Source organism: Mobula birostris, chromosome 7 (assembly GCF_030028105.1).
Source record: "Mobula birostris isolate sMobBir1 chromosome 7, sMobBir1.hap1, whole genome shotgun sequence".
Lineage (NCBI taxonomy): Eukaryota > Metazoa > Chordata > Chondrichthyes > Myliobatiformes > Myliobatidae > Mobula > Mobula birostris.
The window spans coordinates 20,641,771-20,655,848 of NC_092376.1; the positions used below are offsets into that span (position 1 = coordinate 20,641,771).

At 45.3% G+C, this 14,078-nt stretch overlaps 1 protein-coding gene across 2 annotated transcripts in view; it reads left to right on the forward strand.

Annotated features, from left to right (window-relative positions):
* Positions 1-14,078, forward strand: part of slc9a7 (solute carrier family 9 member 7) — a 168,029-nt gene that overhangs the window by 125,450 nt on the left and 28,501 nt on the right. The window contains exon 13 of one of the 2 annotated variants that reach the window (XM_072262709.1): positions 4,073-4,132. The exons of the other annotated variant lie outside the window; for it this stretch is intronic. Coding sequence (XP_072118810.1) covers positions 4,073-4,132 — 60 coding nt within the window. The remainder of the gene's footprint in view (positions 1-4,072; positions 4,133-14,078) is intronic. 2 annotated transcript variants of the gene reach the window in all.

Genomic DNA, 14,078 nt, shown 5'->3' on the forward strand with positions numbered 1-14,078 from the left:
GACTCTATCACTGTTTAGGTGGCGGGAAGATGGGGTGAACGTGGATGTTTGGGAAACGGAGATGCGGATGAGAGCTGCTTTAATCTGTTCTTTGAAGAAGGAGGATATCTCTGATGTCCCGGAATAGAAATCCGAGTCCCAGGGACAGATCAGCAAAGACGAAGGAATTGAGAGAAGGGAATAGGATATTTACGGGAGATTTGTCTTGAAAAGTCAAGATAACCATGGGAATTGGTAGGTTTGTAAAATGTCGGTTGACAGTTTGTCTCCAGAGATGGAGACAGAGAGATCGAGAAACGTGAGGCATGTGTCAGGAAAAGACATAATGGCTTTGGTGAGGAATTTTGCCTGGTTGATTCCAGAGATGAGAGATCAAATTGCCCGGGACAATATTTGCTGGATTTCAGGAGAATGAGAGGGGATCTTATATAAACGTACAAAACTATGGAAGTGGTTGATAAGGTAGAGGCAGGAATCTTGCTTTCATTAGTAGGTGAGACTAGAACTAGGAGATATAGCCTTGAGATTCGGGGGAATGGATTTAGGATGGAGATGAGGAGGAACTGCTTTTTCCAAAGGGTAGATCTGTGGAATTCTCTGCCAGGGAAACAGTAGATGCTACCTCATTAAATATATTTAAAACACAGCTAGTTAATTTTTTGCATAGCAGCAGGGTTGTGGGGAAAATGCAGGTAGGTGGAGTTGAGTCTATGGTCAAATTATCCATGATCTTATTGAATGTTAGAACCAGCTTGATGGGCCAAATGGCCACCTCCTGCTCAGATTTATGCTATTATCGTTGTGTGAATCAAGCAAACCAATACACAGTGTCCATATTTTTACATCAGAAGGCTGAGGCTTTATAGGGGATTGGTCAGATCACACTTGGAGTATTGTGTGCCATTTTGGGCCTTAATCTAAGAATGGATTTGCTGGCATTGGAGAGGTTCCAGAGGAGGTTCATGAGAATCATGTCAGGAGTGAAAGCGTCAACATATGAAAAGCATTTGATGGCTCTGGGCATTTGCTGTAGTTTAGAAGTATGAGGGGAGAGGGATCACATTGAAACCTATCAAGTGTTGCAAGGCCTAGATAGAGCAGATGTGGAAAGGATGTTTCTTATAGCAGGGCAGTTGAGAACCAGAAAGTACAGCCTCCCTTTAGAAAAGAGAAGAGGGGGAATATACTTAGCCAGGGGTGGTGAGCCTGTGGAATTCATTGCCACAGATGTCAGTGGAGATTGATAGATTCTTGAGCAGTCAGGGCACCAAAGGTTATGGGGAGATGGCGGGAGAATGGAGTTGAGAGGGATAATAACTCAGCCATGATAGAATGTCAGAGCCGACTCGATGGGCTAAATAGCCTAATTCTGCTCTTGTGTCTTATGGTCTTATTTTAAAAGCCTTGTTTTAAGGCAAAGCATTGGGTTGAAATTATAATCCATTGTTATCAGTTTCATTGATTTTAAAATAAGTCAGGAGTTTCTAATAGGTCTATGATTTCTCGGAGGTCCTAAGTTATTATTAGATTAAGCCAAAAACTTGAGCCCCAACTGTTGTATACACACAAGCTTCAAACTTCCTTAAAAAGTCTACTTATGGCACTCCAGTTCTAGGAAATATCTGTTTTAGGAATTATCAGTGTTAATTTTAACATCTAAGTGATCGTCAAATGCATTCAAGCACCTGTTAATACTGGAGGTGACCCATTATGTTTACGTTGGTGGACTGGCATCATTAGGGAAGGTTTGATTGCCAATTATCATTTAAGTATTGCCGACAGCAACCACGAAAACCGGCCTCTGGGTGTATCCGCATTTTACACCCTGACCTCCTGGCATCAGGACTTGATGTGTTTATGGGGGAGTTTTCCTAGCTGTTGTGAAGACAAACGCATTGAGCCAACTTGCATTAGCTGGGAGGACTAACTGACTGATTTGATGATGGATTGGCAAGTTATGCAGCATATTTGCTATTATTAGTTGAATCTGAGACTCAAAAAGGCATCCTTGCTTGAATGGTGTAACTCTCTCACTGAAAGATTCATGCAACTCCATTAGGGAATAGCTAATGGTCGCTGGAGTTCACATACCCAGAAAATTTCCCCTTTCTCTTAGTTATCTAAAGCCTCTACATTCAGGGTCCCTGTAACCTCATAACAGCTTTCAGCCCACATGGGGTCCCATAGAACCAAAATTAATTTGTTGCAAATTCATCCTAAATTAGCAGCTTCACCCAGTGACAACTCTAGTGCAAGAGAGGTAAAATTGGAATATGGCTCATCATGTTTATAAATGATCTCTTCTGAAGTTGACTTGAAGCTCTTAGCTGGAGCAACTCTTCCTGTGTTGCACCCGTCCCAGTATTGTCTGGTAGTGCTTTATATCCAAGGCCTTCTACTGCCTAACAAGCTTTTTCCCAAGGACACCAATCATTCCATACAATTGTTGCCATTCACCTTTGTTGGGAACTTTGAGAGTCTTAGTAAATATGCACAAGCAAGGATATCCCAAATGTCTTCACAACTGCTCCATCAATACCATTCCAACTATATAATCATATAATATTCCAACTAGATAAAAATGTGGCTACATCATGGGCAGTAGGGTGGAGATACATCTCTATCAAAGGAGGTGTAAGGTGCTGCTACCCTCTGCTAGCCTGCAGGTCACTGTTGGTCAGGGTGTAGCATGTACTTAGCCACCCAGTCAGGTTCACACGAAGCCATGAGAGTGGGTGGTGGATGGTCGTATGAGCAGCTGGTGCATATCACAAGTCCTGGTTATGCGACCACTGACACCAGGCAGGCAATCTCTGAAGAGTATTGATAATGGCTGGGGTCACCCGTCATGTAAAGACACTGCCCAGAAGAAAGCAATGGCAAACCACTTCTGTAAAGAATTAGCTAAGAACAATCATGGTCAAGGAAAGACCATGATCACCCACATCATACAACATGATGTGATGATGATGCTAATAGCCCAACTCTGTAGTGCAGGCTTCCTGCAATTCCCCAGCAGGTAGTTCAGAGGAACTATTTGTTTAACTTGTACCGGGGTAGACCCAACATTCATTCATATACTTATTCATCTTAGCGGAATGTCATAGTCATAGTCATACTTTATTGATCCCGGGGGAAATTGGATTTTCATTATAGTTGCTCCATAAATAGTAATAAAACCATAAATAGTTAAATAGTAATATGTAAATTATGCCAGGAAATAAGTCCAGGACCAGCCTATTGGCTCAGTTGTCTGACCCTCCAAGGGAGGAGTTGTAAAGTTTGATGGCCACAGGCAGGAATGACTTCCTATGACGCTCAGTGCTGCATCTCGGTGGAATGAGTCTCTGGCTGAATGTACTCCTGTGCCCACCCAGTACATTATGTAGTGGATGGGAGACATTGTCCAAGATGGCATGCAACTTGGACAGCATCCTCTTTTCAGACACCACCGTCAGAGCATACAGTTCCATCCCCACAACATCACTGGCCTTATGAATGGTGACAAGGGAGAGCAGCAAGTTTTGGGTAATTTAGTAAATATAAGACACTACCCATTGCTCGGTGTTGCCTATCAATTTTGAACTGGCAAGAGTAAGGACATTCTCAATGGGGGCCCAGTCATTTTCAGGGGGTTAAGTTGGACAAGGAATTCTTCCTTGAGAAATCTGAGCTGATATTTTTACATTTGCATAATAAGATTAAATTAATTTTGCTATTCTAACATGAAACGATATTGATAGCTTTGGAACTTACATAATGAATAATTACAGATAGATGTTATGATGTATCTCAGTCTAGGAGTTACACTTTAAAATTATAATTGATGTGGTTGAGAAAATGAATGATGATTGATAGGGAAAGGATGAAAACTTCAAAGTTACAACTTTTATCCAGTAGTGCTTTTATTTTCATTGAATTGGGTGAATAGTCAAGATCAATCTAATGGGAGTTATTGATCAGTAGCATCTGTGGCTGTTCCAAGCCATTAGCTGGTGGCTGCTCAGTTGGTAGTCACAGAACTGTGCTGTCATAATTCTGATGTTTCCCTTCTTGTGACGTACTCCCTCAGAGTCGGTGACCCGCCTCCGTCGGCTGAGGATCTGGGCGATATCCACTGGAGTTACTTCAGGTGATCTTCAGAGTGCCTGCTAAATTAACACTGCTCCTTTTCTCCAGCGACAGCTAATCCTTGATTCTCTTCTAATCCCGACTTGGGCTGCTTTCTGTGCTTCCAGCTTTCCCAGATGTAATTTATCTTCTTAAGGTGATGCCAAGTATAAATCTGACTTCTGCACTTTCTCAGACCTGTGTGTTGGATGAGTTAATCCTAATATGAGTAAGTTCTTTGTCATCTTCTCTCAACTAATGCAACATAGTATGCACAACCTCCTTGCCATGCTTGTTCTATCCACAATCCACTGTGTGGATTTTCTCTTTGCCTCTGCTTTTTTGTAAATGTGGAGAATAATTTCTGAATGATAGCGCTTTTCCCAAAAGCCACTGGGGCTGAGATGCACATCAGGAACGTAGAATCCACATCCCAGGCAAGATTAGTGCCTGGCTGATTTCAACTGGCCTTCCTTTCACCCACAATCCCTTGCCACTGTTGCTATAGTAGCACTTGATAGTCACAGGGAATGGTGCTTGAGGTTAAACGGCAGAGTGAAGAAGGGAGAAATGATCAGAAGTTTAAGGAGTTTGTGCCAGAGAAAGTCTTCTACCATTTATTCATAACCTCCTGGATGAGGTCTCTGTTTATTGAGGGAGTTTCCACTAATTAAAAGGAATATAAACTGTGACCATGGCCCTGTCCACTAGTACAGTGAACCCAGCTGTTGATCTGAATTCAGAGCCATTTACATATTTGAATGTTCACTTGTGTTTTCTGTGCCTTCTTTGTGGGTGATTGTCTTAACTGTGTTAAAAATTTGATTTCTCCTTCTGCTTTATACATGTTCCCAGACTGAACAGGTTTCTGGCATAAGGGTGTTTGGAGGGGAGGATGTATGTGTGGGAGAAGGGTGAGAAAAGGAATTGTGAGGAGATTGGTGGTTACTCTTAATGGAAACACCAATGCCCTTAAATGGAAAAACCTACAAAAAAGTAGTGGATATGAACCAGTCCATGACAGGTAAACCCCTCCCCACTCTTGTGTACATCTACATGGAGTGCTGTCGCAGGAAAGCAGCATTCATCATCAAGGATGCCTTCCATCCAGCCCATGCTTTTTTCTTGCTGTTACCATTGGGAAGGAGGTACAAGAGTCTTGGGTCCCACAATATCAGGTTCAGGAACAACTATTACCCCTCAACCATCAGGCTCCTTAACTAGAGGAGATAACTTCACTCACCTCAACTCCGAAATGATTCCACAACCTATGGAATCACTTTCAAGGACTCTACAAGTCATGTTCTCAATATTTATTATTTATTGATTATTGCAGTTTTTCATTGTTTCTACTGTGTTCCTATGTATTTACTGTGAATATTTTTAAGAAAATGAGCCTCAGGGTAGTATATGGAGACATATATGTATTTTGATAATAAATTTACTTTGAACTTTAATACACAAAAGACACAAGCAAATACGAAGCTCAGGGACCCCAGCTGATCTTCATGTCCATCCTTGCTGCTGCCATCAGGAAGGAGGTACAGAAGCCTTGGGCCTCACACCACCAGGTTCAGGAACAATTACCATATGCTATCTTGGGCAACACACATAAAAGTTGCTAGTGAACGCTGCAGGCCAGGCAGCATCTCTAGGAAGAGGTGCAGTCGACGTTTCAGGCCGAGACCCTTCGTCAGGACTAACTGAAGGAAGAGTGAGTAAGGGATTTGAAAGTTGGAGGGGGAGGGGGAGATCCAAAATGATAGGAGAAGACAGGAGGGGGAGGGATGGAGCCAAGAGCTGGACAGGTGATAGGCAAAAGGGATACGAGAGGATCATGGGACAGGAGGTCCGGGAAGAAAGACAAGGGGCGGGGGGGGGACCCAGAGGTTGGGCAAGGGGTATATTCAGAGGGACAGGGGGAGAAAAAGAGTGAAAGAAAGAATGTGTGTATAAAAATAAGTAACAGATGGGGTACGAGGGGGAGGTGGGGCATTAGCGGAAGTTAGAGAAGTTGATGTTCATGCCATCAGGTTGGAGGCTACCCAGACGGAATATAAGTTGTTGTTCCTCCAACCTGAGTGTGGCTTCATCTTTACAGTAGAGGAGGCCGTGGATAGACATGTCAGAATGGGAATGGGATGTGGAATTAAAATGTGTGGCCACTGGGAGATCCTGCTTTCCCTGGCGGACAGAGCGTAGGTGTTGAGCAAAGCGGGCTCCCAGTCTGCGTCGGGTCTCGCCAATATATAAAAGACCACATGGGGAGCACCGGACGCAGTATATCACCCCAGCCGACTCACAGGTGAAGTGTTTCCTCACCTGGAAGGACTGTTTGGGGCCCTGAATGGTGGTAAGGGAGGAAGTGTAAGGGAATGTGTAGCACTTGTTCCACTTACACGGATAAGTGTCAGGAGGGACCCCAACCCTCCCCTCTCCATTGACACCCCTAGCCTCTCCCCTCCCCCCTCTGATCCCAGCTCTCATCCGTGCCAGGTCTTTACCATCCCCTCCGACCTTCAACTGTCTGAGGCAGAACACTCTGTCCTCAGTAAGGGCCTCACCTTTGTCCCCCTTCGCCCACACCTCAGCGAATTCCGTGTTCGCCATGTTGCAGAACTTTTCTTCCGCCGTCTCCGTTTCCAAGCCTACTTCTTCGGCAAGGACTCTTCCACCCCCACCGATGACCCCTTCTCCTGTCTTCAACCCTCCTCTTCTTCATGGACACTCCGCTCTAGTCTTCTGCCTGCTCTGGATCTCTTTATCACTAACTGCCGACGGGACATCAACCGTCTCGACTTCACCGCACCTTGTCCCCATTCCAACCTCACTCCTTCGGAACGCTCTGCTTTCCACTCCCTCCGCACTAATCCTAACATTATTAAACCCGCCGATAAGGGGGGGTCTGTTGTAGTCTGGCGTACTGACCTCTACCTTGCCGAGGCACAGCAACAACTCGCGGATACCTCCTCTTATTTACCCCTCGATCGTGACCCCACTAAGGAGCACCAAGCCATTGTCTCCCACACCATCACCGACTTTATCCGCTCAGGGGATCTCCCATCCACTGCTACTAACCTTATAGTTCCCACACCTCGCACTTCCCGTTTCTACCTCCTACCCAAGATTCACAAACCTGCCTGTCCTGGCCGACCTATTGTCTCAGCTTGCTCCTGCCCCACCGAACTCATTTCTGCATACCTCGACACGGTTTTATCCCCCCTTGTTCAATCCCTTCCTACCTATGTTCGTGACACTTCTCACGCTCTTAAACTTTTCGATGATTTTAAGTTCCCTGGCCCCCACTGCTTTATTTTCACCATGGATGTCCAGTCCCTATATACTTCCATCCCCAATCAGTAAGGTCTCAAAGCTCTACGCTTCTTTTTGGATTCCAGACCTAATCGGTTCCCCTCTACCACCACACTGCTCCGTCTAGCGGAATTAGTCCTTACTCTTAATAATTTCTCCTTTGGCTCCTCCCACTTCCTCCAAACTAAAGGTGTAGCTATGGGCACCCGTATGGGTCCTAGCTATGCCTGCCTTTTTGTTGGGTTTGTGGAACAACCTATGTTCTGTGCCTATTCTGGTATCTGTCCCCCACTTTTCCTTCGCTACATCGATGACTGCATTGGCGCTGCTTCCTGCACGCATGCAGAGCTCGTTGACTTCATTAATTTTGCCTCCAACTTTCACCCTGCCCTCAAGTTTACCTGGTCCATTTCCGACACCTCCCTCCCCTTTCTAGATCTTTCTGTCTCTGTCTCTGGATACAGCTTATCCACTGATGTCTACTATAAGCCCACTGACTCTCACAGCTATCTGGACTATTCCTCTTCTCACCCTGTCTCTTGCAAAAACGCCATCCCCTTCTTGCAATTCCTCCGTCTCCGCCGCATCTGCTGTCAGGATGAGGATTTTCATTCTAGGACGAGGGAGATGTCTTCCTTTTTTAAAGAAAGGGGCTTCCCTTCCTCCACTATCAACTCTGCTCTTAAACTCATCTCCCCCATTTCACGTACATCTGCTCTCACTCCATCCTCCCGCCACCCCACTAGGAATAGGGTTCCCCTGGTCCTCACCTACCACCCCACCAGCCTCCGGGTCCAACATATTATTCTCCGTAACTTCCGCCACCTCCAACGAGATCCCACCACTAAGCACATCTTTCCCTCCCCCCCTCTCTGCATTCCGCAGGGATCGCTCCCTACGCGACTCCCTTGTCCATTCGTCCCCCCCATCCCTCCCCACTGATCTCCCTCCTAGCACTTATCCGTGTAAGTGGAACAAGTGCTACACATGTCCTTACACTTCCTCCCTTACCACCATTCAGGGCCCCAAACAGTCCTTCCAGGTGAGGCAACACTTCACCTGTGAGTCGGCTGGGGTGATATACTGCGTCCGGTGCTCCCAATGTGGCCTTTTATATATTGGCGAGACCCGACGCAGACTGGGAGCCCACTTTGCTCAACACCTACGCTCTGTCCGCCAGAGAAAGCAGGATCTCCCAGTGGCCACACATTTTAATTCCACATCCCATTCCCATTCTGACATGTCTATCCACGGCCTTCTGTACTGTAAAGATGAAGCCACACTCAGGTTGGAGGAACAACAACTTATATTCCATGTGGGTAGCCTCCAACCTGATGGCATGAACATCGACTTCTCTAACTTCCGTTAATGCCCCACCTCCCCCTCGTACCCCATCTGTTACTTATTTTTATATACACACATTCTTTCTCTCACTCTCCTTTTTCTCCCTCTGTCCCTCTGAATATACCCCTTGCTCATCCCCCGGGTCCCCCCCCCCCTCGTCTTTCTTCCTGGACCTCCTGTCCCATGATTCTCTCGTATCCCTTTTGCCTATCACCTGTCCAGCTCTTGGCTCCATCCCTCCCCCTCCTGTCTTCTCCTATCATTTTGGATCTCCCCCTCCCCCTCCAACTTTCAAATCCCGTACTCACTCTTCCTTCAGTTAGTCCTGACGAAGGGTCTCGGCCTGAAACGTCGCTGCACCTCTTCCTAGAGATGCTGCCTGGCCTGCTGCGTTCACCAGCAACTTTGATGTGTGTTGCTTGAATTTCCAGCATCTGCAGAATTCTTGTTGTTTGCTATTTTGGGATTCATTTTGCAGGTATTTCATAGTCATAGTCATAGTCCTACTTTATTGATCCCGGGGGAAATTGGTTTTCGTTACAGTTGCACCATAAATAATAAATAGTAATAAAACCATAAATAGTTAAATAGTAATATGTAAATTATGCCAGTAAATTATGAAATAAGTCCAGGACCAGCCTATTGGCTCAGGATGTCTGACCCTCCAAGGGAGGAGTTGTAAAGTTTGATGGCCACAGGCAGAAATGACTTCCTATGAGGCTCTGTGTTGCATCTCGGTGCAATGAGTCTCTGGCTGAATGTACTCTCTGAGTTTACAGGGAATATGAAATCCAATAGAATTTATGAAAGACCATACATAAACAAAGAGTGACAAATAACCAATGTGGAAAAGAAGACAAGCTATGCAAATAAAAAAATATGTGGGTACGATATTTGTAGTTGGTTGCCCTGTGATGATTTGGTGTGATACCTTCACTGAGTCATTCCCACCAGGTACCTTGGGTTTCCTAAACATCAAAGGCAGGCTCAACATCAACTGCAGACCAGATTTTAAGATTATGTAACAACTGCTGAAATGTCTCCGGTTGCCTTGCTTCCTGTTTCTGCCTTTGCAATGCAAGACTGGTTGATTTCATGTCCACCTCTTGAACCAGCTTCGTGACATCCCTGGTGGGGTCAAGAAGGTTTTGCCAGCCTTTTTCCTGAGGGACCATGGTTCAAATCCATCCTGAACTGGTGAGAATACAATGCCTCTGCCTGCTGGAATATTATGTTATTATCCATCCTGAACTGGTGGGATAACAATGCCTCTGCCTGCTGGAATATTATGTGGTGTAAGTTCTGGACACTCCAGAGTTCTCCTGTGCTTCTCTCTGGCCTTCATTTGGGAAGACCACCCAGGTCAGCCTTTGACCATCTGACCTGCTGAGCCCCTCCAGTAGTTTGTCTTTTGCTCTGTGCCTTCACATGCAATACCGATGGACATGAGTTTGAGCTTTGAGTCTCTTTTGAGTTTGGGGCAGAGGGGGAGGCAGCTCTACTGTTCATGAAATGGTGCTTCTTCCAAAACCAAGTTCTCTAGTCACTCAGCAGGTCCAGCAACACCTCTGGGCAGAGGAGGAGAGTTTTCAACTTAAGTGGTGCACAACAATAATCATCAGTCAAATGGAAATTGGCCATCGCATGTTAGCACTTGGCCATGTCTCAGACTTCCACTCTGGGCACTGTCAAATCCCGGATCTGGAGACGAGCCAGTGGTCAAATACACACTGTCCACTCTAATGCAGCAGATGTCCAATAACGTTGTGTCGGGTACCAAAGCAGTAATTTATTGTACAGGGAGAGGGTTCGCACTCCCTCTGCCCTCAATCAATAATAGAGTGTAGAATAAGGTCCAACAGCACAGAGGAAGTGCAGTGCAGGTGGATAGTAAAATGCAAGGTAGATTGTGAGGTACAAAGTGATAACAGACATAAATGAAGTGGAGAACCAGAGACTTTCCCAGGGTGGAAATGACTAATACAAGAGCACATAATCTTAAGGCGATTGGAGGAAAGTATAGGGGTGATGTCAGAAGCAAGTTGTTTTTTTTACACGGAATGGTGGGTGAGTGGAATGTCCTACCAGTAGTGATGGTGGAGGCAGATACATTAGGGACATTGAGACACTCTTTGATAGGTACATAGATACTAGAAATATGGAGAGCTATGTGGGAGGGAAGGGTTAGACTCATCTTAGAGTAGGTTAAAAGGTCGGCAGAATGTTTTAGGGCTGAAGGTCTTCCACTGTGCTTTGTTTAGTTTTAAAGCAGAATTTGATATCTTGGTGTATTATTGTCACGTAGCAAGGTACAGTGGAAAAATTAGTCTTGCATATCACTCGTACAAATCAATTCATTATGCCAGCAGTTTGAGGTAGTGCAAAGTAAAACGATTAACAGTGCTGTATTAAGTGTTAAGAGTACAGAGGAAGTTCAGAGCAGGTAGACAGTAAGGAGCAAAGTCACAGTGAGGTGTATTGTGAGGACAAGACTCCATCTTACTTTTCAAACCCAATAGAACACATTTTTTAAAAACCATCAAACAACCACTGTGCAGGAAAAAAAAATCATGCAAACAATAAAAGTTAGCAAATACCATTCAGAAATGAAGCTCACGGAAGTGAGTTCACAGCCATGAAGCCAGTTCATCACTGCAGCTGGTCGAGGAGCCTGTTGGTTGCAGCTTTCGTTAAGTGCAGAGACAAGTAAACCTGGCGTGCCAAATTTCTTTAGCCTCCTGAGGAAGTAGAGGTGCTAAGTGAGCTTCCTTGGCCATGGTTTTATGTGGTTGGGCCAGGACAGTCTGTGGCCTATATTCACTTCTAGGAACTTGGAGCTCTCAACCCACTCAACTTGAGTACCATTAATGTAAACAGCACTGGCATACAGATAATAACCCATGCATGTTAAGAAGTTCAACAAGCCAGTGGAAAAGATGAATGCTTCAAATATTTAACAATAATTTTAAATGTGAATGTTTGAGTATACTTCCAGTTTTTTTTTTTGTCTGTTATTCAAATGGTTTTAAAATGCCTGCATTAGTACTTGTCAGGTACAAATGAACAGCTGGCCTAACCCTCCTCATCCGGAAAGGTAGCTACAGACAAGAAGGGTCTGAGAGCATTGAGCAGGCCCACTAGCACTAGTCCAGGCCGAATCTTTCCTTTGATCAGAATTGGAACAAGTTACAGGGAAATGAGGGATGGAAAAGAAGCAGATGCAGAGTGAGTGATGGAATGGGTGCAAGATGAGGGAAGTTAGCTGGAGGTGGCGTGAATCTGTGAGGAGTCAAATCCTTTTGATCCAGAAGAGTGCACTCTGCCGAGTTGAAACGTGACCTGGTTTTCCTCCAAGTTACAGAGTGCTTCCTTGGAGTAGTGAAGAGGCCAAGGACGCAGGTGTGAGAGATGGACAGAATGGGCAGCTGGACACTGTGCTGCGCCAGTGGTGCTTGAGCATTTCTTTCAGCTACACCAATATTCCTTCACCTCACTAACCATGGTTGTCCTTCATCCACATTATCGCTGGCCTTTGAACATAGAGCGTTGAGGCCTGGTCTGCAGTCTGACCTCCGACTTCCCACATCCCTGACCCCAAACCCTAACCTGACCCCTAATTCCCCCTCTATCCCAAAACCATCCCTGTAAGCCTAAAACAAAAACCAACCAAGTCTGAGCCTTAATCTCGACGGGGACACAGCTCAGTGCCATCTTGAATTTCTGATTACAGCTGGGTAGGTTCACATTTTCATGTATCAAGAATTAAAGTTCATTCAGTCCTTACTGATAAGAAGCAAGTAACGTTCATATCCCACAAGTGGCAGGCAGTGACCGTCTCTGGAGAAAGCCTCATTGTGCACTCCTGATTTGCTCTGGCATCGTGTTTCCCCCATTGCCTCAATCGTGGTGATCATAGTTGAGCAGAAGTTAGGGTGAGCCAGCCACATAAATACCATGAGCAGCTCAGGGACTTGCGTCCTGCAGAGTGTCACTCACTTCCTGACATCCCCAAAACTTCCCTAATAACTTCAGTCACCAGGACTCTGAACTGATTCTCCAACCTGCCGACTCACTTTCAAGAACTCCACAACCCACGTTCTCAGTATTAATTATTTTTCATTTGCACAATTTGTCTTTCGGACGTTGGTTGCTGATCAGTCTTTATATATAGTTTTTCATCAATCCCGTTGTATTTCTTTATTTTCCTGTAAATGCCTGCAAGAATATGTACTTTGATAATACATTTACTTTGAATTTCACCATCTAAACTCATGGCCCAGATAGACGGGGGGGGGGGGGGGGGGGTTCCTCCCTCTGCAATGCTAAGGCGGTGAGGCTGCCCTGGGCTGCTGTGCTTTGTATCTGCCAACTTTGCTGTGATTTTCTCTGCTAATACGATGAACTGAATACCGAGGCTTTGGGCCTACTCTAAGCTGCTCTGGGGATTTGGACTTAAGGACTTAGTCTCGTTCGGAATGCTGTAGCTTCTATTGTTTGCATGATTTGTTTTGTTTTTCTCTTCGTCTGCAACCGCCTGTAAGTAAATAAATCTCAAAGTTGTGTAATTTATACATTCTTTGATAATATATGCACTTTGAAACTTTGAATCTATAAGTCCCAAGTTAGGAGGAAAATGGAATCTCTCTACTTGCCTGGCTGAGTTTAGCCCCAACACTTCCTTGAAGTTTGACCACACCATGGGACTGAGCAGCCCATAAGTGGCACTCCATCTGCCGCCCTAAGCATAATTTACCTCCATCACCAGTGCACATTGGCTGCCAATTTCACTGCACTTGCTGACCTTGGCCGTCCTGATAGCACCTCCTAAACCTCTACCATCAAGAAGGACGAGCACCGAGAGCGTTGGGCACATCAGAACAGCACAGCGACAGGTTGTACATTAGGCCGGCTTGGAAATGTATCCACGATCTTCCATTACTGGGTCTAGAGCATCAAGCCCACTTTTTTTTTCTTCTCTTTTCCTGCTGGTGCTTGTCAAAACTAGCTTATGCTATTTTTACAAAGCTTAATCATTCCAGAAATGAGGGGCGGCAAGTGTCAGTCCTCATAAATAAATCAGACAGGAAATTTGGACGAAGTTTCATTTCCTGGAGCAGTGAGAATGTGGAGAACCTCACCCCCGTAGTACTTGGGGCAAAGAGTGTGAACACATAAGGATCGGAGCACAAGTGGGATGGAAGAAGTTGCTCCTCAGATCCCTTCTTAAGTACTACTTTTGAAGAATGGACTTCAAAGAAGGCAGAGAGCAGTGAGATAGATCACCTGGTCGAGTGGTGCCACAACAACGAAGT